The 26,412-nt window shown below is 37.8% G+C and overlaps 2 protein-coding genes and 1 long non-coding RNA gene across 3 annotated transcripts; all 3 read right to left on the reverse strand.

Annotated features, from left to right (window-relative positions):
• Positions 1–2,619: 2,619 nt before the first annotated feature.
• Positions 2,620–5,233, reverse strand: LOC130748879 (uncharacterized). Its single transcript, XR_009022796.1, has 3 exons — positions 3,748–5,233; positions 2,918–3,666; positions 2,620–2,836 (listed from the first exon to the last, which is right to left on the reverse strand). It is a non-coding gene; the product is annotated as an uncharacterized LOC130748879 (long non-coding RNA).
• A 3,157-nt stretch (positions 5,234–8,390) lies between these two features.
• On the reverse strand, positions 8,391–11,284 carry LOC130742578 (probable O-methyltransferase 3). Its single transcript, XM_057594672.1, has 2 exons — positions 10,465–11,284; positions 8,391–9,351 (listed from the first exon to the last, which is right to left on the reverse strand). The coding sequence occupies exons 1-2, from the start codon at positions 11,236–11,238 to the stop codon at positions 9,049–9,051; spliced, it is 1,077 nt and encodes a 358-aa protein (XP_057450655.1). The 5' UTR covers positions 11,239–11,284; the 3' UTR covers positions 8,391–9,048.
• Positions 11,285–21,823: 10,539 nt separating this feature from the next.
• On the reverse strand, positions 21,824–24,976 carry LOC130742581 (probable O-methyltransferase 3). Its single transcript, XM_057594674.1, has 2 exons — positions 24,152–24,976; positions 21,824–23,038 (listed from the first exon to the last, which is right to left on the reverse strand). Exons 1-2 carry the CDS (start codon positions 24,923–24,925, stop codon positions 22,736–22,738), a joined length of 1,077 nt encoding a protein of 358 aa, XP_057450657.1. The 5' UTR covers positions 24,926–24,976; the 3' UTR covers positions 21,824–22,735.
• Positions 24,977–26,412: the final 1,436 nt, after the last annotated feature.

Here is a 26,412-nt window from a genome sequence, read left to right on the forward strand (position 1 = left end):
ACAACTTTTTGGTCATTGGACCTCACAATGTGTTCGTTTCAGGGACCTTGTTCAGGGAGCACTGGATTCAAGAAGACTCAAGTACGGCGAAAAAGCTAAAGGCCAGATGAAGAGTGATCCTGATCCCCCACAGAAAGCTGAAACCAATTATGTGGAACCACTCCACATCTGCATGGTGGACATTGCTGAAAAGCTCGATTTGGGCTTAACTTTTGGGGAACCGGAAGCCAAAGACATGGCAATCAAGGTCTACCCTCAATCGAGGAAAACCTTCTTTTCCTCCCCCCCCCCACTACCATCTCCTTCCAAGTAGTTCCATCTTGCACCACCTTCAACCACCATCTTCTTCCAAGTTCCACCTTGCCACCAAGTTCCTTCTTGTAAGTTTCATTTCTCCCCCCCTTCATATCCTGCTTTACTTATCATTGTAGTTACATTTCATTGTTGTTGGAAGCCCTTTTTGCACCACCATTGTATGCTTGTATGCTGATGTTGTCGAGCATGTTACGGAAATGTTACGGTCGTAGTGTTTCGGAATGGCTGTATCCAAAGTATTTCGGAATCCAAAGTTGCAAAATGTTTAACCAGTGGCAGTTTGTTGTATGCAGGCTGAATGACAAAACCGTACCTAAATGACGAAGATTTACTGGTTCATGCCGCATGTGGTTCTGGAAATGTTGAGCCTAGCAATATCACTCTGTGGCCCCCTTGTATAAGTGTGGACGCCACACATTTATTTACAACTGATCAGGTATACATTGAATAATTATTGTTGGAACATACTACTATGTATTTGGAACATACTACTATGTATTTGGAAAATGATGTGATGATCATTGAATAATTAGTGATGGTTGATAGGATGTTTTATTTCTAAAGCGATATGTTATCATTGAACATATATTTGATACTCGTGATGAGCTTGAAGAATGGGCTAAGAATGTTGGAAAGGCGAATGGTTATGTGCTGGTGATATCAAGGTCTGACTGGGATATAAATGGAGGAAATGTATTTATTACTATTCAGTGTGCGAAGTATGGTGTTTATAAGCCATACAAGGACCCGAAAACATTCAAGTACAAAAAGACTGCAACACAAAAGACCAATTGTCGGTTTAGACTCAAAGGACGACCTACGGAGGGTGATAGAATGTGGCGGCTGAAAGTGATGGAAGGTAAACACAACCATGAACTAGCTAAATCGCTAGTTGGCCACCCCTACGTTGGTCGACTAACAAAGGAAGAGAAGGGGCTTGTGGATCCGAAAGCTAATTTAATTTTTCCTCTTTAATAACTATTTTTTATTTCTCATTTTAATTTTAAATCTCTCCATCATTACTCTCAACCAACCACAACCAACCCCATTAATCTCCACCACCAACCACAACCAACCCCATTACTCCTTCCTCCATAAATCTGCTTGCTTTGCTTCTTCTGTTACTCATCTTCTCCTTTCCTTGTTTCAACGATACCCCCAAAATCAAAATGGAACAAGATTTGCCTACCTTCATCCGCCCTTGCAAACTCCGAGGCAACTCTTCTGGCAGCTCTCGTCCTCTCATTCCCGGCTCTGCTGGTGTCGTCCAGGACGCCATGATTCAACACAGCTCCACCACCGACGGACACCTCACTCCAACCCAACAATTCGTTAGGCACGTCCTCGAAGACGGTCACGACATTGATCCCGATTTTCACTCCAATGTTTGGCTTTCAGCCATGTAATTAGGCGGATCTGCAACTCCTCTAGGCTCCATCACCCACCATCTAAAAAGGGTCGATCTCGTCGTCGCAGTCATTAAATCATGTACTCCAAACTGATTCATCGATGTGTCAGTTACACTGAAGGTATTTCCTTCTTCCGCCTTCTTTTTCATCAATGACATCCTATTTAAATGTCTTCTGTCATGTCATATGAGTTCGAATTTGCGAAGGACATAAATGTTGGATCTGTTATGCTTATCTAGAAGGTTTATTATTTCTAGCCGACTTGACCGTTGTTTCTACTTCTTTGGACAAGTTGAATATTATTTCTTCCTTTTTGCTTGCAGGTAGTTGTGTTTTCTCCTAGAAACTCTACTTGTTATCTGAACATAACATTGCCCAATATAGTTAAGGTATGAAAATCTTTTTTACACATATACAATTAAAAGTTTCAATCATTTTCACACTTGTGTTCTCAAAATTCATTTATGTGAATATTCACAGGTATTCTCAAGTGACTGTGGACCTCCGTCAGGAACATTCACCGACATAAACAGAAGATTGATAAATGCTATTTGGCTAATTCTGAATTATTTGTAACTTTTAAAAATGCTTGACTTGGATTATGTAGGCTATGTTGCTTCCCTTGGATTATGTACGTTATTTTGCTTCATTTGGATTATGTACGTTATTTTACTTCCCATTGGATTTTGTTTGTTATTTTACTTGATTAAAAAAGAGATAAAAAATGTAATCAAATCAAGTAAAGAGTGATAATGTGAAACCCAAACTCATAAATTACAAACTAATAATGCGAAAAAAGTACAGACCGATAATCTCATAAAGTACAAATACTAATAATCTCAATGTCCCCTGCCCCTACGACCCACCCTACCCCTACGACCTCCCCTATCGACTGCTCGAACTCCTCCTCTATCTCCACCTCCGCCTCCTCCTCTGCCACGACCTCTGCCTCCTCGTGTACCACCAACGAAAGCGACCCCCTGGGTCCTGCTCAAATCTCTGATAACGGTGAGGCAATTCTCAAATAAACTGCGGGACCGTGTATTTGTAGAGGGAGCATCGCTCACCTCAAGTCCCTGCTCTAACAAATCCACGGCCCGACGCAAAGAAGCCTGAAAATAAATCAATATACATGTTAGTAAATCGCATACACAAAACAACAAATGCATAAAGAAAATTAATTTCACACTTACCACAGCCCTGAGATCGTGCCTCCTCTATTCCGGGATGATGAACCGGTGAGATATACCGGTGTACCACTGCAAGTAATCATCTACTGCCACTCCATCCACTATAGTAGGGACCCCCTCTAGAATCAGGTGCAGCCCATAATCAAGGTATGCTGCATCAACGACCTCTGCAGCAGAACTCTTGGACATCACGACAGAAGGGTGCCGCGGGATAGGCTGCACGTACCCAAACTGCTCAGGAAGATGGGGTCGCACGGCCGCCCGGATGGGAGTCCTGATGTAGCCTGAGTATAAAGCCCAGACATCCTGCTGTCTGTGACTCCTGTGCTCCTCATACGGTGTCCATATGACGTCCTCTGCCGCCATCTCATCGAACAGAACTCGCCTCTCCATCAGTCCTGCATGCCCAACCCGTGACTCCATCCACTTGCACGCTCTGGGCTGGTCCTCCTTGTACTCGGGGACCTCCATCCGCTGAATAATGGTGGCTGGGAAATGCTCGAACACCCAAGCAAGCAGGAGGGAAGAGCAACCGCTCATCTGATTAGTCTTCCTCCGTGAGGCATGACGAAGTGCATCATACAGTGTAGCTAGCGCAATGGCGCCCCACTCATACTTTGACACCCGATCAAGGTGCTGTAGCATGCCGATCCAATGGATGGAAGTGTAGTTTCCTTCACTCTTGTTAGCAAACAAGGTCTAGCCGACAAGGTGAAGTATCCACATCTGTGTTGCATGGTCATGCCGATGCTCTACATTACAATAAAGAAACCATTAATCATTTAATTCACATATAATAATTGCAAATGAATTAAATATATAATATAACTAACCAGCAAGAGCTTTAGTATAGAGAGCTTGCAAGAACTCGAACCGCAAGTCGATAGTCTTCACCCCGTTAAACTCCATGATTTAGTGAGTGGCCATCCCTCCTAAGAGCAAAACACAGGTCTCGCTGCCTGTTCTCTGCTGGCTTGTCCGGAAGTATAAAACCTATCACTCATCGGCAGATAAAGGAGGGCTGACACGTCATCCAGGGTGATAGTCATCTCCCTGAACGGCATGTGGAAGCTGTTGGTCTCCTCATGCCATTTCTCGACAAGGGTAGATAGAATGAGTGTGTCTATCTCCGAATAGGTGCACTTGAAGAGCGGATAGAGTCCGGGCCCCTCCACAAGCTGACGAACAACGCGCATATTGTCTTCCTCGCCCTCACATGACATCTTTGCCAGCTTCGTCCCAGCGCTGGCAAACTTCAACTAACGTCAATCGGGGTAATGCACGTCGGTGCCTATAATATGATGCCACAGACACGGCACAACGTGATGTGGGTAATGGACCGAAAGTGACAGATCATCAGGTCCCCTGGGAAATAGTGCCTCTGTCTAGACCGGCACCTCATCCCGTCGTGGTCCCTCAAGCTCCACATCAACCTCAAGCTCCACATCACCCTCATGCTCCACATCATCCTCAAGCTCCACATCACCTTCAAGCTCCACATCAACCTCAGGCTCTCCTACACCCTGGAAGGGATGGTCCTACACATGCTCACTCTCTGCCAAACTCTGAGGAATCTCAAGAGTCACCTGACGAGAAGACTCAGGGGTCGTCTGACGAGAAGGCTCAGGAGTCATCTCACGAGTGTGGCGATCATCCTCATTTGACGTCCCACCAATATCCTGGTCCTCACCAAATTTGCCTTTGACTCTATGATTACAATTAGAAGCATGCAGGCGTGAGTGGCAATCCTCAACATCCTCCGGGGCTGTGTGGCGATCATCAACATCCTCTGGGGCATCATGGGAGCTCCAGGCAACATGGGATTTCCTGCGCCCTTGGTTCTTCCTCTTAGCCATCTATTAAAAAATAATACTCATCAAATAATTGCAAAAGTGTCAATTGAAAGAGAACTAGAAAAGATATAAACAAAAATGGGTTCAAATTGAACTCTACATCATCATGCTCTATAATTGTCTAATTGATATGAGCTTTATAACTGGATATTCATGCAATCAACAAGAGATATGTACCAAGACAGATTATAAACTGAATATAAGCATGTCTGGCATATTTTAAAAAAAAACTGCCCTGTAAGTATTACTCTTAAGGCCAATCTATAAACAACAAAGTTATCATGGAGAACAAAGTCAATGAGTGATATATGTCCTCTAGTGTAATACCATAAAGGCACAGGTTTGAACTGATATTTGAACTTGAGGGAACAGTTTGAAACATGGCTACAGTACTAATACTTGTTAATACAGGCACAGGACCCATACAAATTATAGACGAGAGGGGAACACCCACATAACAATCCCAAACCAGATTATACAATGCTACATACACTAAATAAGCTACAATGCTACATACAATAAGTACTCTTAGTTTGCATCCAAACATGATCTTAATCCCACATCACAGTGCACCTATCTTGATATGCAATGACAAATTATAAAAACCTTCATCAGCATGGAACATATCACATATGAATTTGCTAAAGATCAACATTTCACATATGCTACTTGGATAATCTCAAATATGAAAGCCTAACTAAAGAATTAACTCATCTTTTTTTTTTTAATTAAAGAAACAACAAACTTATGATATAATGGCTCTCCTCAAAATTTCTTCCTCATCATATATGCCTAAACCCCTCCTAAAGCCACAAAGTCAGTGCTCATCGCACCCCATCATCATAGCAGTGCTCATTGCACCCCACAATCCCCCCTCAATCCCCAAGATTGCTCATCGCACACCACAATCCACAAAATTTCTTCCTCATCATAACAGTGCTCATCGCACCCCACAATCCCCAAGAGTTAAGATGGAATGGTATCTCAGCAGACCAAACCAAACCGCACCCCACAATCCCCAAATCCCTAAAACCCCAAATAACAACCCCATCCCCAAACCGCACCCAACTCTTTGAATTTGAAACCCTAATATACGAATTGAAATGAATACAACAAGATGATGAAGAAGATGAATGCTCTTACCTCTACCGTTCCAGTTGACGAAGATGATGAATGCTCTAAAGGTTTGGAGGGGGAAATCGCTCAGCTTCGGAAATGAGAGTCCAAGAAGGGTTTCAGAATGAAGTGGAACTGAACCCGTGTTTTGTTTTAATACTAACAGCCTTCGGAACTGTTTCTTCCGAAGCATTTAGGAATACTGGAATCCGAAGACCTTCGGATATGGTTGTTCCGAAAATAAACACGGAGGGACATTATGGTATTTTCTCACTTTTAAGTGGGGTGGCATTTCTAATGCCTGGGGTGGAATATCCAGCGCTCGAGGTGAAGTCGTGCGTCTGTGCGTGAAGGAAGTGGTGAAGACTAGGGTTTCAGAATTTTGTTTTTATGAAGTAGTCCCTGAATTTTCCCTTACCTTTACATTTGCCTTTTTTTTTGGGACCCAAAATATAATTTGGGCTAAAGAAAAAAAAATTTGGCCAGAGCCCAGGCACAGGCCCAAGGTGGCCAGGCGGTACATCCGCCTCTGGCCACCACCATCGCTGCCAGGGGCGGAACTTGGAGTGGACACAAGGGAGCCATGGCTCCTCCAAAATTCTTTAAAAAATCTTAGATAATGTTCATGATAAATTTTTTGCTTAAGTTATTATATATAATATAATGTGTAGGATACTACACAAACTTCACGCTGGCCTAGTGTAAAGACAGCATTTATTACTTTTTGAGATACACGGTTCGACCTTCAATATTTCGATTTTTATTCTTCTGTTTCACAGGTTAATGTGTAGAATTTTCAAAATGTGAAGTAAACTTTTAAAATTATTAACATAACCTTTAATAAATTTTAAATATTAATCTTTGTTTTCATATATACATGTATTATTGATAAAAATATTTTAATTTATGTATTAGAATTTTATTTCGGCTCCTTAAAATTTTTCCTCCAAGTCCCGCCACTGATCGCTGCTACCAGCACCAACTTCATCGTCGCCACCACCAAAACAACCTTCACCTCCTCCCCACCCACCACCTCCTCCGCCTCCATTGCCATTGTCACCACCACTACCACAAACATTGCAACCACAACCAACCTCCACCATCACCATTTTTTATCTCACTAGTTGGTTGTGGCGGTGGTGGAGTCAGCGGCGGTGGTGGTGGCGACGACGGTGCTAGTTGCAACGGTTGTGGCAGTGTCTACCGGCGAGAATGGCAACAGTAATGACAATGGTGGTAGAATAGTGGTGGCGTTGACACTGGTAGTGGTCGTGGCCTCGATGGTGGTGGTGGTCGCGATGACAGTGATGGTGGTGGTGGAAATGACAATATTCTCGTTGGTGGCAATGGTGGCGATGACGGTGGTGGTTATGGTGATGGTGTCGGCGATGATGGTGGTGGTCAGGTGATTGTGATGGTGGTGGTGGTGTGGCAGAACCGACGGTGGTGACGACAAAGACAATCTGGTAACAATGAAGGTTAATTGTGGTGGTAGTAGTGAAAATGAAAACCAAATTTTTTGTTTTGGTCATAAAAAATATTTTCATTAAAACATTTTTTAAATATCAACCAAACGTCTTTTCAGCTATATTTTCTATTTTCTTTAAAAATAAAAATAAAAAATAGGCAAACCAAACATACCCTAACTAATTAAAATATATCCTTGAAAACAATGTCTCGTTGTCGTCTTAGATTATTGTGAATCTATTGTAACTTTTGGTTTAGAATATATATTGTTGTCATTTTATATTTTTCTATTGATTTTACAACATTCCTTCTATAAATTTATTTCGTTATTCGCTTCATTCATATTCCATCATTCCACATTATCATATTTCAATGAATTGCGTTTTATTTACTTTATTGAGCATTTTACTTTACGTCTTGTAACATAACCCCAAACCCTTAAGCATTTCGCTTATTGGACTTGAGAAGTACTCTGACAGGGACTAACGTAAATGACTCAGTAGACACACATACCATTTCTACAAAATGTTATATATGAGGATTACTTGAAAATATAGCACGTACCGCAAGTCACAATATGTGAATTTCAGAAGTTAATCCATTTTCCAGTATTGTAATTTGCTTATGTAAATAACTTCACAATTTGTAATTGCAATTATTTAGCAGCCTTGTATTATTATATTGACTTTCTTCTGCGTTATGAGCCGCCTAAGTAAGTAACCCCCAAACGCATCCGTTTTCCATCTTTATAATACGAATTATATCACTGTCCTCAATTCTAATTGGTTGCCGGCAAGAAAATTGAGATTGCATTTGATAATTGTAAGCAAAACTAAAACAAGAAAACAAAACATCATGCCATTTAAACTGTACAACTGTAGAGAAAAGGAGCTGCCACAGTATAACTCCAACAACTGAATTTTTAGTCTTCTTTTTTCTTAAGCCTCTTAATGATGATTGTGATTGACTATATAATTCTTTCCACTACACAATGAACACTAGGTGTTGCCTTAATAATTGGAGCAAATTAAAGTAGATAATTGTCTAATGGGACCCTTTTTTCTGTTGATCAAATCACATATATAATTGATACATTTGCAAGCTTTGGAAGAAAGAACAAATAAAAAATGGACTTTTGGGGCACTAAAAGTGTGAAGAGACCCAAAGAGAAAAATTTAGCCTTAAGATTAGACCCCAAAAAGAAAAGCTTCAAAGAACACAAAGTAATGTGATTATGGTTGGGTGTGGGAGTGGGAGTGAGTTGACAGTGACATGTCTAAATGATTAAAAAAATTAGATTAAATCACCATAATCCTAGGTAGACTAATATATTTAAGATAAATGAAATTTCTAATCTTAAATCTTAAATATTATTGATCTATCTAAAACTACGATAACTTAACTCAAAAAAAATTAACAACAGTTAAACAACTCCTTTACTTTATAAGTAACTCACAAAGCAAATCAATTGAAGCAAAACTTAGATAATTAATAACGTGAAAATATTAGTTGCTAACCACTCCCATTATGATCCATTTTTTTAGAGGGATGATATCTTCACAAATCACTTTTCTTACAATTTATTTTGACCGTATTTTTCTTTGTGTCTTTCTCCATTGATTTTATCAAATCACATTAATTGATATTTTAATGATAATGTGGCCCCTTGTCATCACTTTGTCAACACGGAATATATACTTACGGATAAACCTCAATGAGAGATTTGAAGCCTAATGCTGGACTTATCTTGTAGTCACTGAAGCCTACTGAGAAAAAAAGTTTGGCCCATTCTTTCTCATTTCTCTCTTTCCCATCGACTAATGTCATCATTGCCAAATCATAGAAGAGCTTTGTTTCAAAAGACTCACTATCTTCCTTCTCATTCCTGATCACTACATCGATGATGATCACCTTTCCTTTTTTACCTTTTCTTGAGATTGCCTCCTTGCATTTCTTCAGTATTTTCAAGCATTCTTCATCGTTCCAATCATGTAATACACCCTTCATGCAGTTCAAAGGAAAAGGAGATTATAAATTAATTTTTATTCACACTCCAAATCAAACTAACCCAAGAGAGAATCAAGAAGAAAAAAGAGTTATGTTTGTGAGGTGATAGAAAAAGTAGAAAAAGCGAGTGCAAATTAGATGAAAGAGAAAGGGAAGTGTCAATAATAATAATACTAGCAATTTTTTGTATCATAAAACCATCTTTAGCGCTGATTGATTGACCACACTTTAGTGTCCAGACACTCATTTTGTGACAGCTTTAGCCCGCCAAAAAGTGAAAACTTAAGAAAAACATGTTTTGTACGTGGTAGTTGTCGTTGTGTCCCATCATTGTAGCGTGGTCCACAAATCTTTTTGAACAATCATTAACGTCATCTTTGTGAAGCATCTTTCATTTTTTATAAAACAAGGTCATCTTTGCTAAGCATGATTAATTATGCTAACTGAGGGGTAATGTTTTTATAGATAAATATTAGTTGTAAGTAATGTTAGTAAATTAATTCATTTATAGGGTTTGAATTACCCTGATTCCTTCACCCTTCATTCTCCCAAACACTTATGTACCCCAGTTCTTACCGCTTGAGGTAACGCTCGGGAACATAAGGGTGGTAATTTAGAAGATATATATAATTAAGAGCATGTTTGATTTATAGTTAGGAAGTATGAAAACAAATAATAACTCATTTCTAATGCACTTTTCGTCAAAGTAGCAAAGTTTGGTTACTATCATCATATGTATTAGGATGTCTTTATTTTCTCGATTTTATAGTTTCTAATGATAAAACAAACAGATTCTAAGATCTCATTTGTTTACAGTTTTTAAAAATTGATTTATGTTTTAAAAACTTCAAAATTTAAAAACTTCATTGTGGTTACCATTTTTCAAAGACCGTTTTAAAAACTATTCTTAATTTTGGATTTTGAAACTACAATCACAGATCATCTGAGAAATTTTCTTTTTCTGTTTTTAAATTTTAAATTACAGTTTTTTAGCATTGTAAAATATCTCATTCAAACATATATTTTTTGTAATAAGTAATTTTAAAAATTATTTTTAAATGCAGAAAACCACAAAACAGAAATCAAGTTCCATTAACAACGTTTTACCTTCAATAAAATGGAATCGGTTGGAGGAATTGCCTCAAACATGTCCCCTCCAACATATTTTATGTTTTCACTTCCTTGCAAGTCAGCAACAACATGTGGAAGATCAAATACAATGCATTGAAGTTGTGGGAATGATTTGGCAATAGCCTTAGCCATAGTCCCTATGCCTCCACCAACATCAACCAATGACTCCAATCCCTTGAACACCCCCTTACACTTCTCCATGATCGCACTGGAAGTCAATCCAGTTTCACTAGCCATGGCATCGTTGAATCTGTGACCGAGTTTGGGGTTATGGACAGCATATTCCCATAATGACATCCCATGTTTTGTGTAAAAAGGTGTAGGATCTTCATTTTTGAACCAAGCAGAGAGTTGATACCATGGCTCAACTAAAATTGGATCAAGTACAATATTCATGTAAGAGGTCATATTAAAGGGGTGGTTTTGCTTAATTAGTAGTCTAGATGCATCGGTTAGCTCATACCTCACTTCAAGCTCATTTTCAGTGACATTCTGCTGAGTGAAGAATCCAGAATGGGTCAAAATTCGCATCAAGCGATGGATGCTGTTGGTTTTGGAGGGGTGGATTGGTAGAGAAGCAATGAGTTTAGAAAGTGGCATGGGTTGAGCATAGTTATGGATGATATCTGGTATGCACAAGTCAATTGCACATTTAAGGGACAGAGAGTTTATGAAACTGAAAATGTGATTGAATACGTGGGATTGAGCTTGAAATAGTTTAGTAGCATTAACATCACCACAGAATTCCATAATTTTGCTACCTATGCTACTAGCTCAATTTTCTGGTAGAAACATGACCTTACTTGCGTCAATTTATAATGCAATCTCCAATCATGTACATTATAATAAGAATAATAACATTTAATTTGTATATCCTTTTTTTCTCTATCTCTTTTTTTTTACATCACATTACATATATTACTTTTCTCCCTTCTTGTCTTATATTTATTAGGTACGTACGTGTTTACACTTAGTTTTCTTTTTCTTTATCCCTCTGTGGATTGCTATCTATCTGTACTATAACACTTCTTGTGCCTTTTATTCATTTATATATATACTTCGCTTAGCCAAAAAAAAAACGTACGTGTTTACACCAAAAAAAAGTGGTAACCTGAATCTTTTTGGTTTAGGGCATGCCATCACAATCACGTTTATCAAAAGACTAAATATGGTTTAGTAAAAGAAAGTGTGATTCATCTTTTCATTGTGGTGTTATTAGGTGGAATGATTGCAGACAAGCTGCAGGGACACATATATTGCCAAAGTAATATTTTTTTATTTCTAAAATACTGTAGAGGTTTTAAATAAAGGTGCACTAACATTTCTCAAAAGGATTTTAGAATTAACAAGGAGCATGATACTATGGAAGTGGAACTTTGACAATTATTGCTTATTAGTAATAGTACTTTGTATTAATAAAGTTACATTTTTAAAAAAATAACAAATAAAATATTTTTTATTCCTACATTCCTAAAATTCAAAAATTAATTTGTATTATAACTGTTAGTTTTTTTATGGCTTATAATCTTATATATCGATAATATTGTATAAGTTTTCTCTTAATGTTTCTTCTCCAAAATAAAATTAGAATTCATTTTTTCTAGGCTAAAAAGCACTTTTGATAGCATGCTTGTTGCAAATTTAATTATGCAGAGTGGATTATCCAGCTTTGATGTTAAAGGTTACTGGCCAAACAAAGTGAGGCATTATCAATGGCCTTGCTGTTACGTTGGTGGGTCTCTCATTGCATTTCTATGAGTGGCAGGGACTGTTATCATTTGGGGTGCACTGACCAATCTTTTAAGGGACATAGGATCGGAGGGATGTGTAATGCTAATATAATAAAATTTTCCTCACACTTAGCTCACATTAAGAAATATATATAGGGAAAAAAAGATAAAATGTGAAATATGATAAATAGAAGTAGAAGTGGGTGATTAAAAGGGAAAAATATATAGTGGAAATGATATAGTTGAAAAACCAAACTCATGCTACTTCGAGAAGCACAGGCTTTTATTTATTAAAATCAAAAACTAAAAAACTTCTGTAGAAGTTATATGGTTTTTAAAGTGAAGCTAGGAAAGGTATGAAAATGAGAAAGTATTAAAAAATATCCCCAGCAAACTTCTGTAGATATCAGTCAATCATGGTAGACTTGGTGCGTGGAGGAGTGAAGTAATTGTGATCATTCAAAACAGTTTTTCCTCCTATAACCATTTCTATATGCTACTTAATTTCTCAATCTCTAATTTTTGCCACATCTTAGGCAGTAGAAACAAAATAAAAGAAACGACTTTGGTCTAGTTGTTTTCCTCCTAAATACCTTGATATTGAACACTGCAGCAACTAAAGAAGCACACTAAAAACACTATTAATCTTTCTCTACAAAATTGAATGTATCAAAATTATCAAGTTTTTGGGCGCGCGGGTGAAGCCTCTGCAATCTTTTCCTCGAAGTCAGCTTCTCGGCTTGTAGTGGAGCGCACGAATACTGGCATTGGGAGAAGTCTCTGGAAGGAGGCCGGTTTGGCTCATCAAGGGTCCTCAAAGCGTGCAGATGTTCTTGTGGCAGCGTCTGGACTAAGGAGTCGTGACGAATTTCCAACATCAACAACGACATATAGTGAATCTGCAGAGTGTCCTTTCTGTGCTGCTTATCAGAAAGATTACCTTATCTCTTCAGGGATTGCAGTTTTGTCTCTCCGTCCTGAAAGTCATTCGTGGGGAACGAGGTCTCGCCGACGTTCTTCTAGAAGGATTGGCAAGAATGGTTAGAGAGAATACATTAGAGCACCAGAGGCTGCTTTGGATGTGGACTGGCTCAGGTTCTTTACGACATCTTTTTGGGCTATTTGGCGCATCCAGAATGATTGGGTGTTCAATTTCTTTCACCCGAGCACGCACCGGTGTCGACGTCAAAGGGTTGAAGCTAATTGCTCGCATGGGCTACTGTGTCGATGCTAAAATTAGCGTTAGTGAAGTTGACGCTAGTCCGCTGCTATTTAATTCACAAGGAAGACGATTCTAATGTATCCTTTTTTAACGGTAGTGCGACCGACGCTAATTTATCAACTTTAGCGTCGGTAAGACTGACACTATTTACTCGATGTATGAAACAATTTGTGATGTTAGAAACCGCCACAAATTGTTTTTATAAATAAAATGACAACTTTTGGCTACTAAAGCAGCTAGAAATTGCTTTTTAGTCTATTTCAAATTAAGTGGTCTGCCAATCATAGCACATCCCATGTCATTCAATGAAATACACCGAACAACCCCTTTTTTAAAAATCACGGCATGAAACATTCCACCAAATTCTATCACTAGTTTAAAGTCATGCCCAAATATAGTCTGATATAATTTACGTTGTTTAGAAGGCCAGAACTTAAACAACAATGATGCAACAAATATAATACAAGTGTTTACTGTTGATTTTGGTAAACAAATAAAATAGAAGCGATTGTGATTTTTTTTTTGTGAAAACACTATCAGAAGTAAAAGTAAAGACGAAAAACAAGATTTAAGGGACAAAATTGCTTAAATAAAACGTTGCAAACAAAAGTGCAAGAACACGAAAGTTAATAACTGAGAAAGAAACTTCATTGATTCAAGTAAATAGTACAAATCATTGAATACAAGCGATGAAACTAAATTCGAAAACATAGCTGGTTCAAACAATCACGTACTCAGTGGCAAACTCTAATGGCTCGTTGAGTCTCTTTGATTCGGACATGAGATCGTTTTGAGTGTGGAAATTGCGAACACCCTCTTCTAGGTATGATCTTCTATTTATAGGCCCTTTTCCTTCAACTGCTTGCCTTCTAGAAGCCACACACGATCTAATTTGAATTTTCCGCTCACTCCGCAACTACCCACGTTCCCCATGGAGCTAGTTGTCGATACCATCAATTCTTGTTGAGCAAGATATGCAGATAACCGTAGGTCGAATTCTCTCTTCTAATTGAGCCTGTCGTAAAAGCCGCCTCTAGTGGTCGAAATGGTTTCTATGTCAGTCGACATGTGCTTGTTGACAACCTTAACACTTTCCTGGCTTTTCTTGAGCTATTGATATAGCTATTTCTCTACGCTCACCTTTCTTTTAGCTTTTCGTCTCTATAAAATTTCAGGCCAACAACAAGTACCTGGTTTGTCAAGTGATCCCATCAGGAAAGGAAGATTGTATGATCGAAATTAAGCTGCCAGCAATATCATAAGACGAATCAGGAAAGGAGTATTCTTAGGATAGTTGTCATACAAGGGCGTATTCAGGATTTTCTTATTTGGGGGTGAAATATAAGACTAATATAATCTTCATTGAATATTATATAAACTTTAAATAATTAAAAATTATTTAAATACAACAATTCGTTCTTTCATAGTACTAAATTTATTTATTATTGTATCAACAAAGATTTTTTCAGCAATTTCTCTCTCGATTTATACAACTATTAAATTTATGAGAAGATCATCTTCAATTTTGTTGCGAAGTAGAGTCCTAACAACTTCATTGCAGAAAAATATCACTCTGTTGATCCTTTTGAAACAAGGAGTGTCAAAACAAGACGTATCAATCTATAAACAAGTGGAAATATTATTGTTTGTCCAGTTTCAACTAACTTATTGTAAAACTCGGATAAACTGAAAACTTTTCCTAAATGAGGATCTCGGGAAACATGTGAATGGTAATGTCTCAGTTGGAACAACATATTCTCTTTTTCTAACTCGGAAAAATACCTATAGTCGGTCAAATTTTCAAAATTCTTAGGGGGGCGATGAGGGTTAACCTGAACTAAGGGTTGTCTGAGTTAATTACGTGGGTTTGATCGCATTAAGCAGGAATTTGTAGTGTGGTCTTCGGTATGGAACTCCATATATAATGTTGCTACCTGAACTCTGCTCAAAGTTTTGTAGGAACCCCGTGCTATATTTCGGTCCATTTATAATATGAGCGATGTCCTAATAGGATCACAATCTTTTGTTCTTATAATAGCTTAATTTCATCGCTCACCAATTAAAATTTGTCAAGTTAATTAAAAACTTAGGCCCCGTTCGGGGTTGTTTTCGGTTTTATGTTTTGAAATTTTTAAAAACTAAAACTAGTTTTCAGTTTCATAAATACCGTTCTTATTTTATGTGGTTTTGATTTTTAAAATACTTGGTGTTAACTTTATAAATCCACAATAGTCACAACAATTATCAACTTTGTGAATTCACGATAATGGGAGGTAGTGGCGACACGATAATTGTTCCATCATTAACATTGAGATGAGGTATAGTACCTAAGGTGCAAGGAACGTGATGTGAGATTCCTAGAGAGAGTGAGAGCGTAACCTCTTAGAGAGAGAAAGTAACTGAATTTCAAGCTTGTTGTTTCTCAAATAAGCCAAGAGTCCCTTACAATTGGTATCCCTCCCCTATTTATAGTTGGGGGAACTGGGCTTAGCGCCTCTAAATCATCCTAATGGGCCAGTTGGGCCTCTAGGATGAAGGCCCAAGCCCCTGGTTCGCTCATCGCCCTAGGTCAGTGCTCCTGGGCGAGGGACCCTGGGGTCTCGCCCAGTCCACAAGTCCACAAGACACCGAGCTCGAAGCATGAGAGCTGAGTGTGTCTTTTAAACAGAAGAAACAAGGCGATGAACGTAAGAAACTAGCTAGTGCCGAACATAAGGCGTGAGAATAAAGCCCGGGTCCACGTCGAAGGCTCAGTAGTAGTCATTTCGCTCCGGGTTCTCCCCGAACGACGAAGCATCACGAAACAGTTAGCAAAGGAGTATTAGTCGCTCTTGGTAACTTTTCTAGTCACTTTGGCTCACCGCCTCGATGGCCAACCAAACTGCTCAATGAGAAAAAGAATGCATCTGGCACTCAGTGACTTTTCAAGTTACTTTGGCTCACCAGCTCGATGGCCAAATGGATTGTTCAACGAACAAGGATGGTGCACTCGCACTTGGGGACTTTCCAATCGTCACTGGCTCATCTTTTGGATGGCTAGGTAAATCTCTAAAGGAGCAAAATGTGTTATCGCACTCAAGGTTTTCCTCACACTTAGATTGTCGACCCTTCCCGTTTTCCAAACCATTTTCACATCCTAAGTCTTTTCCAAGAGGATATCATCATTATTTAAAAGTGTTCTATCTTTGATTAGTGTATTATGAATTTCATTTACAAATCAAGTTATGGTTTCGTTTGTTTCAAAACTCTATAAGTCAAAAGATCCCAATAAACCCAAATAATTCCCGAGAAGGTCTCGATCCTAAAATGGCAATGGCTTAGACCTCAGGTTAGAGCCTGCCTAACATTTCCCAAACCTCGTCATTAGCAATACATAACATCACATTTTCCCACACTCCGCAATCATATAATCATGTCCTATCTCAAGTCAGTACAATTCAATAGATCATATGCAAGACATCGTAAACTCAACAGAAATAATGGCATATAGCCCAGTTCAATATTCAAACATAACAACAGTCAAATCATAAACACATATATCAACACATCCTATGATTAAACATATAGAACATAGCATGTGAATCAATAAACAACAATCAAAACGATAAGTAAATCTCAATCGACAATGTCAGCCAAAGCCTCAGAAAACGGAGACACACGTCTCAATTAGTTCACTCGGCCGAAGCCTCCATAAAACATTTCCTAGACAATCAACAATCAAGTGCATAAAGAATAAATTAAGTCGAATTGATCGACGCCTAAAACATTAGCTAGCAAGGTAAGTTGCCCTCACCTCTAGTTCCTCCAGAATCACGGTGTAAGTCACGCTCACAAGCTTGCTCCGTCAAGCCCAAGGTTTCCACAACCGAACCTTAGAGCAAACAAGGCAAAAATCAATCAAAATAAGTCGGTACAATCAAAACAATACTAACTAACGTTAGACAAAGTTCAAGAAGCTTCAGAGTACAACATCTACGCACGAATGGAAGGGCTTTCCCCAAATGGATGAGTTTTGACACGATTCAAGTTTTGTACAAAAACACTTTATTCGCTAAAACGTGCATAACTCGAGCTACAGAACTCGGAATGACACGAAACACAGGTCTCGCTGCCTGTTCTCTGCTGGCTTGTGCGGAAGTATAAAACCTATCACTCATCGGCAGATAAAGGAGGGCTGACACGTCATCCAGGGTGATAGTCATCTCCCTGAACGACATGTGGAAGCTGTTGGTCTCCTCATGCCATTTCTCGACAAGGGTAGATAGAATGAGTGTGTCTATCTCCGAATAGGTGCACTTGAAGAGCGGATAGAGTCCGGTCCCCTCCACAAGCTGACGAACAACGCGCATATTGTCTTCCTCGCCCTCACATGACATCTTTGCCAGCTTCGTCCCAGCGCTGGCAAACTTCAACTAACGTCAATCGGGGTAATGCACGTCGGTGCCTATAATATGATGCCACAGACACGGCACAACGTGATGTGGGTAATGGACCGAAAGTGACAGATCATCAGGTCCCCTGGGAAATAGTGCCTCTGTCTAGACCGGCACCTCATCCCGTCGTGGTCCCTCAAGCTCCACATCAACCTCAAGCTCCACATCACCCTCATGCTCCACATCATCCTCAAGCTCCACATCACCTTCAAGCTCCACATCAACCTCAGGCTCTCCTACACCCTGGAAGGGATGGTCCTACACATGCTCACTCTCTGCCAAACTCTGAGGAATCTCAAGAGTCACCTGACGAGAAGACTCAGGGGTCGTCTGACGAGAAGGCTCAGGAGTCATCTCACGAGTGTGGCGATCATCCTCATCTGACGTCCCACCAATATCCTGGTCCTCACCAAATTTGCCTTTGACTCTATGATTACAATTAGAAGCATGCAGGCGTGAGTGGCGATCCTCAACATCCTCCGGGGCTGTGTGGCGATCATCAACATCCTCTGGGGCATCATGGGAGCTCCAGGCAACATGGGATTTCCTGCGCCCTTGGTTCTTCCTCTTAGCCATCTATTAAAAAATAATACTCATCAAATAATTGCAAAAGTGTCAATTGAAAGAGAACTAGAAAAGATATAAACAAAAATGGGTTCAAATTGAACTCTACATCATCATGCTCTATAATTGTCTAATTGATATGAGCTTTATAACTGGATATTCATGCAATCAACAAGAGATATGTACCAAGACAGATTATAAACTGAATATAAGCATGTCTGGCATATTTTAAAAAAAAACTGCCCTGTAAGTATTACTCTTAAGGCCAATCTATAAACAACAAAGTTATCATGGAGAACAAAGTCAATGAGTGATATATGTCCTCTAGTGTAATACCATAAAGGCACAGGTTTGAACTGATATTTGAACTTGAGGGAACAGTTTGAAACATGGCTACAGTACTAATAATTGTTAATACAGGCACAGGACCCATACAAATTATAGACGAGAGGGGAACACCCACATAACAATCCCAAACCAGATTATACAATGCTACATACACTAAATAAGCTACAATGCTACATACAATAAGTACTCTTAGTTTGCATCCAAACATGATCTTAATCCCACATCACAGTGCACCTATCTTGATATGCAATGACAAATTATAAAAACCTTCATCAGCATGGAACATATCACATATGAATTTGCTAAAGATCAACATTTCACATATGCTACTTGGATAATCTCAAATATGAAAGCCTAACTAAAGAATTAACTCATCTTTTTTTTTTAATTAAAGAAACAACAAACTTATGATATAATGGCTCTCCTCAAAATTTCTTCCTCATCATATATGCCTAAACCCCTCCTAAAGCCACAAAGTCAGTGCTCATCGCACCCCATCATCATAGCAGTGCTCATTGCACCCCACAATCCCCCCTCAATCCCCAAGATTGCTCATCGCACACCACAATCCACAAAATTTCTTCCTCATCATAACAGTGCTCATCGCACCCCACAATCCCCAAGAGTTAAGATGGAATGGTATCTCAGCAGACCAAACCAAACCGCACCCCACAATCCCCAAATCCCTAAAACCCCAAATAACAACCCCATCCCCAAACCGCACCCAACTCTTTGAATTTGAAACCCTAATATACGAATTGAAATGAATACAACAAGATGATGAAGAAGATGAATGCTCTTACCTCTACCGTTCCAGTTGACGAAGATGATGAATGCTCTAAAGGTTTGGAGGGGGAAATCGCTCAGCTTCGGAAATGAGAGTCCAAGAAGGGTTTCAGAATGAAGTGGAACTGAACCCGTGTTTTGTTTTAATACTAACAGCCTTCGGAACTGTTTCTTCCGAAGCATTTAGGAATACTGGAATCCGAAGACCTTCGGATATGGTTGTTCCGAAAATAAACACGGAGGGACATTATGGTATTTTCTCACTTTTAAGTGGGGTGGCATTTCTAATGCCTGGGGTGGAATATCCAGCGCTCGAGGTGAAGTCGTGCGTCTGTGCGTGAAGGAAGTGGTGAAGACTAGGGTTTCAGAATTTTGTTTTTATGAAGTAGTCCCTGAATTTTCCCTTACCTTTACATTTGCCCTTTTTTTTTGGGACCCAAAATATAATTTGGGCTAAAGAAAAAAAAAATTGGCCAGAGCCCAGGCACAGGCCCAAGGTGGCCAGGCGGTACATCCGCCTCTGGCCACCACCATCGCTGCCAGGGGCGGAACTTGGAGTGGACACAAGGGAGCCATGGCTCCTCCAAAATTCTTTAAAAAATCTTAGATAATGTTCATGATAAATTTTTTGCTTAAGTTATTATATATAATATAATGTGTAGGATACTACACAAACTTCACGCTGGCCTAGTGTAAAGACAGCATTTATTACTTTTTGAGATACACGGTTCGAATCCCTGACCTTCAATATTTCGATTTTTATTCTTCTGTTTCACAGGTTAATGTGTAGAATTTTCAAAATGTGAAGTAAACTTTTAAAATTATTAACATAACCTTTAATAAATTTTAAATATTAATCTTTGTTTTCATATATACATGTATTATTGATAAAAATATTTTAATTTATGTATTAGAATTTTATTTCGGCTCCTTAAAATTTTTCCTCCAAGTCCTGCCACTGATCGCTGCTACCAGCACCAACTTCATCGTCGCCACCACCAAAACAACCTTCACCTCCTCCCCACCCACCACCTCCTCCACCTCCATTGCCATTGTCACCACCACTACCACAAACATTGCAACCACAACCAACCTCCACCATCACCATTTTTTATCTCACTAGTTGGTTGTGGCGGTGGTGGAGTCAGCGGCGGTGGTGGTGGCGACGACGGTGCTAGTTGCAACGGTTGTGGCAGTGTCTACCGGCGAGAATGGCAACAGTAATGACAATGGTGGTAGAATAGTGGTGGCGTTGACACTGGTAGTGGTCGTGGCCTCGATGGTGGTGGTGGTCGCGATGACAGTGATGGTGGTGGTGGAAATGACAATATTCTCGTTGGTGGCAATGGTGGCGATGACGGTGGTGGTTATGGTGATGGTGTCGGCGATGATGGTGGTGGTCAGGTGATTGTGATGGTGGTGGTGGTGTGGCAGAACCGACGGTGGTGACGACAAAGACAATCTGGTAACAATGAAGGTTAATTGTGGTGGTAGTAGTGAAAATGAAAACCAAATTTTTTGTTTTGGTCATAAAAAATATTTTCATTAAAACATTTTTTAAATATCAACCAAACGTCTTTTCAGCTATATTTTCTATTTTCTTTAAAAATAAAAATAAAAAATAGGCAAACCAAACATACCCTAACTAATTAAAATATATCCTTGAAAACAATGTCTCGTTGTCGTCTTAGATTATTGTGAATCTATTGTAACTTTTGGTTTAGGATATATATTGTTGTCATTTTATATTTTTCTATTGATTTTACAACATTCCTTCTATAAATTTATTTCGTTATTCGCTTCATTCATATTCCATCATTCCACATTATCATATTTCAATGAATTGCGTTTTATTTACTTTATTGAGCATTTTACTTTACGTCTTGTAACATAACCCCAAACCCTTAAGCATTTCGCATATTGGACTTGAGAAGTACTTTGACAGGGACTAACGTAAATGACTCAGTAGACACACATACCATTTCTACAAAATGTTATATATGAGGATTACTTGAAAATATAGCACGTACCGCAAGTCACAATATGTGAATTTCAGAAGTTAATCCATTTTCCAGTATTGTAATTTGCTTATGTAAATAACTTCACAATTTGTAATTGCAATTATTTAGCAGCCTTGTATTATTATATTGACTTTCTTCTGCGTTATGAGCCGCCTAAGTAAGTAACCCCCAAACGCATCCGTTTTCCATCTTTATAATACGAATTATATCACTGTCCTCAATTCTAATTGGTTGCCGGCAAGAAAATTGAGATTGCATTTGATAATTGTAAGCAAAACTAAAACAAGAAAACAAAACATCATGCCATTTAAACTGTACAACTGTAGAGAAAAGGAGCTGCCACAGTATAACTCCAACAACTGAATTTTTAGTCTTCTTTTTTCTTAAGCCTCTTAATGATGATTGTGATTGACTATATAATTCTTTCCACTACACAATGAACACTAGGTGTTGCCTTAATAATTGGAGCAAATTAAAGTAGATAATTGTCTAATGGGACCCTTTTTTCTGTTGATCAAATCACATATATAATTGATACATTTGCAAGCTTTGGAAGAAAGAACAAATAAAAAATGGACTTTTGGGGCACTAAAAGTGTGAAGAGACCCAAAGAGAAAAATTTAGCCTTAAGATTAGACCCCAAAAAGAAAAGCTTCAAAGAACACAAAGTAATGTGATTATGGTTGGGTGTGGGAGTGGGAGTGAGTTGACAGTGACATGTCTAAATGATTAAAAAAACTAGATTAAATCACCATAATCCTAGGTAGACTAATATATTTAAGATAAATGAAATTTCTAATCTTAAATCTTAAATATTATTGATCTATCTAAAACTACGATAATTTAACTCAAAAAAAATTAACAACAGTTAAACAACTCCTTTACTTTATAAGTAACTCACAAAGCAAATCAATTGAAGCAAAATTTAGATAATTAATAACGTGAAAATATTAGTTGCTAACCACTCCCATTATGATCCATTTTTTTAGAGGGATGATATCTTCACATTTCACTTTTCTTACAATTTATTTTGACCGTATTTTTCTTTGTGTCTTTCTCCATTGATTTTATCAAATCACATTAATTGATATTTTAATGATAATGTGGCCCCTTGTCATCACTTTGTCAACACGGAATATATACTTACGGATAAACCTCAATGAGAGATTTGAAGCCTAATGCTGGACTTATCTTGTAGTCACTGAAGCCTACTGAGAAAAAAAGTTTGGCCCATTCTTTCTCATTTCTCTCTTTCCCATCGACTAATGTCATCATTGCCAAATCATAGAAGAGCTTTGTTTCAAAAGACTCGCTATCTTCCTTCTCATTCCTGATCACTACATCGATGATGATCACCTTTCCTTTTTTACCTTTTCTTGAGATTGCCTCCTTGCATTTCTTCAGTATTTTCAAGCATTCTTCATCGTTCCAATCATGTAATACACCCTTCATGCAGTTCAAAGGAAAAGGAGATTATAAATTAATTTTTATTCACACTCCAAATCAAACTAACCCAAGATAGAATCAAGAAGAAAAAAGAGTTATGTTTGTGAGGTGATAGAAAAAGTAGAAAAAGCGAGTGCAAATTAGATGAAAGAGAAAGGGAAGTGTCAATAATAATAATACTAGCAATTTTTTGTATCATAAAACCATCTTTAGCGCTGATTGATTGACCACACTTTAGTGTCCAGACACTCATTTTGTGACAGCTTTAGCCCGCCAAAAAGTGAAAACTTAAGAAAAACATGTTTTGTACGTGGTAGTTGTCGTTGTGTCCCATCATTGTAGCGTGGTCCACAAATCTTTTTGAACAATCATTAACGTCATCTTTGTTAAGCATCTTTCATTTTTTATAAAACAAGGTCATCTTTGCTAAGCATGATTAATTATGCTAACTGAGGGGTAATGTTTTTATAGATAAATATTAGTTGTAAGTAATGTTAGTAAATTAATTCATTTATAGGGTTTGAATTACCCTGATTCCTTCACCCTTCATTCTCCCAAACACTTATGTACCCCAGTTCTTACCGCTTGAGGTAACGCTCGGGAACATAAGGGTGGTAATTTAGAAGATATATATAATTAAGAGCATGTTTGATTTATAGTTAGGAAGTATGAAAACAAATAATAACTCATTTCTAATGCACTTTTCGTCAAAGAAGCAAAGTTTGGTTACTATCATCATATGTATTAGGATGTCTTTATTTTCTCGATTTTATAGTTTCTAATGATAAAACAAACAGATTCTAAGATCTCATTTGTTTACAGTTTTTAAAAATTGATTTATGTTTTAAAAACTTCAAAATTTAAAAACTTCATTGTGGTTACCATTTTTCAAAGACCGTTTTAAAAACTATTCTTAATTTTGGATTTTGAAACTACAATCACAGATCATCTGAGAAATTTTCTTTTTCTGTTTTTAAATTTTAAATTACAGTTTTTTAGCATTGTAAAATATCTCATTCAAACATATATTTTTTGTAATAAGTAATTTTAAAAATTATTTTTAAATGCAGAAAACCACAAAACAGAAATCAAGTTCCATTAACAACGTTTTACCTTCAATAAAATGGAATCGGTTGGAGGAATTGCCTCAAACATGTCCCCTCCAACATATTTTATGTTTTCACTTCCTTGCAAGTCAGCAACAACATGTGGAAGATCAAATACAATGCATTGAAGTTGTGGGAATGATTTGGCAATAGCCTTAGCCATAGTCCCTATGCCTCCACCAACATCAACCAATGACTCCAATCCCTTGAACACCCCCTTACACTTCTCCATGATCGCACTGGAAGTCAATCCAGTTTCACTAGCCATGGCATCGTTGAATCTGTGACCGAGTTTGGGGTTATGGACAGCATATTCCCATAATGACATCCCATGTTTTGTGTAAAAAGGTGTAGGATCTTCATTTTTGAACCAAGCAGAGAGTTGATACCATGGCTCAACTAAAATTGGATCAAGTACAATATTCATGTAAGAGGTCATATTAAAGGGGTGGTTTTGCTTAATTAGTAGTCTAGATGCATCGGTTAGCTCATACCTCACTTCAAGCTCATTTTCAGTGACATTCTGCTGAGTGAAGAATCCAGAATGGGTCAAAATTCGCATCAAGCGATGGATGCTGTTGGTTTTGGAGGGGTGGATTGGTAGAGAAGCAATGAGTTTAGAAAGTGGCATGGGTTGAGCATAGTTATGGATGATATCTGGTATGCACAAGTCAATTGCACATTTAAGGGACAGAGAGTTTATGAAACTGAAAATGTGATTGAATACGTGGGATTGAGCTTGAAATAGTTTAGTAGCATTAACATCACCACAGAATTCCATAATTTTGCTACCTATGCTACTAGCTCAATTTTCTGGTAGAAACATGACCTTACTTGCGTCAATTTATAATGCAATCTCCAATCATGTACATTATAATAAGAATAATAACATTTAATTTGTATATCCTTTTTTTCTCTATCTCTTTTTTTTTACATCACATTACATATATTACTTTTCTCCCTTCTTGTCTTATATTTATTAGGTACGTACGTGTTTACACTTAGTTTTCTTTTTCTTTATCCCTCTGTGGATTGCTATCTATCTGTACTATAACACTTCTTGTGCCTTTTATTCATTTATATATATACTTCGCTTAGCCAAAAAAAAAACGTACGTGTTTACACCAAAAAAAAGTGGTAACCTGAATCTTTTTGGTTTAGGGCATGCCATCACAATCACGTTTATCAAAAGACTAAATATGGTTTAGTAAAAGAAAGTGTGATTCATCTTTTCATTGTGGTGTTATTAGGTGGAATGATTGCAGACAAGCTGCAGGGACACATATATTGCCAAAGTAATATTTTTTTATTTCTAAAATACTGTAGAGGTTTTAAATAAAGGTGCACTAACATTTCTCAAAAGGATTTTAGAATTAACAAGGAGCATGATACTATGGAAGTGGAACTTTGACAATTATTGCTTATTAGTAATAGTACTTTGTATTAATAAAGTTACATTTTTAAAAAAATAACAAATAAAATATTTTTTATTCCTACATTCCTAAAATTCAAAAATTAATTTGTATTATAACTGTTAGTTTTTTTATGGCTTATAATCTTATATATCGATAATATTGTATAAGTTTTCTCTTAATATTTCTTCTCCAAAATAAAATTAGAATTCATTTTTTCTAGGCTAAAAAGCACTTTTGATAGCATGCTTGTTGCAAATTTAATTATGCAGAGTGGATTATCCAGCTTTGATGTTAAAGGTTACTGGCCAAACAAAGTGAGGCATTATCAATGGCCTTGCTGTTACGTTGGTGGGTCTCTCATTGCATTTCTATGAGTGGCAGGGACTGTTATCATTTGGGGTGCACTGACCAATCTTTTAAGGGACATAGGATCGGAGGGATGTGTAATGCTAATATAATAAAATTTTCCTCACACTTAGCTCACATTAAGAAATATATATAAGGAAAAAAAGATAAAATGTGAAATATGATAAATAGAAGTAGAAGTGGGTGATTAAAAGGGAAAAATATATAGTGGAAATGATATAGTTGAAAAACCAAACTCATGCTACTTCGAGAAGCACAGGCTTTTATTTATTAAAATCAAAAACTAAAAAACTTCTGTAGAAGTTATATGGTTTTTAAAGTGAAGCTAGGAAAGGTATGAAAATGAGAAAGTATTAAAAAATATCCCCAGCAAACTTCTGTAGATATCAGTCAATCATGGTAGACTTGGTGCGTGGAGGAGTGAAGTAATTGTGATCATTCAAAACAGTTTTTCCTCCTATAACCATTTCTATATGCTACTTAATTT

Source organism: Lotus japonicus, chromosome 3 (assembly GCF_012489685.1).
Source record: "Lotus japonicus ecotype B-129 chromosome 3, LjGifu_v1.2".
NCBI lineage: Eukaryota > Viridiplantae > Streptophyta > Magnoliopsida > Fabales > Fabaceae > Lotus > Lotus japonicus.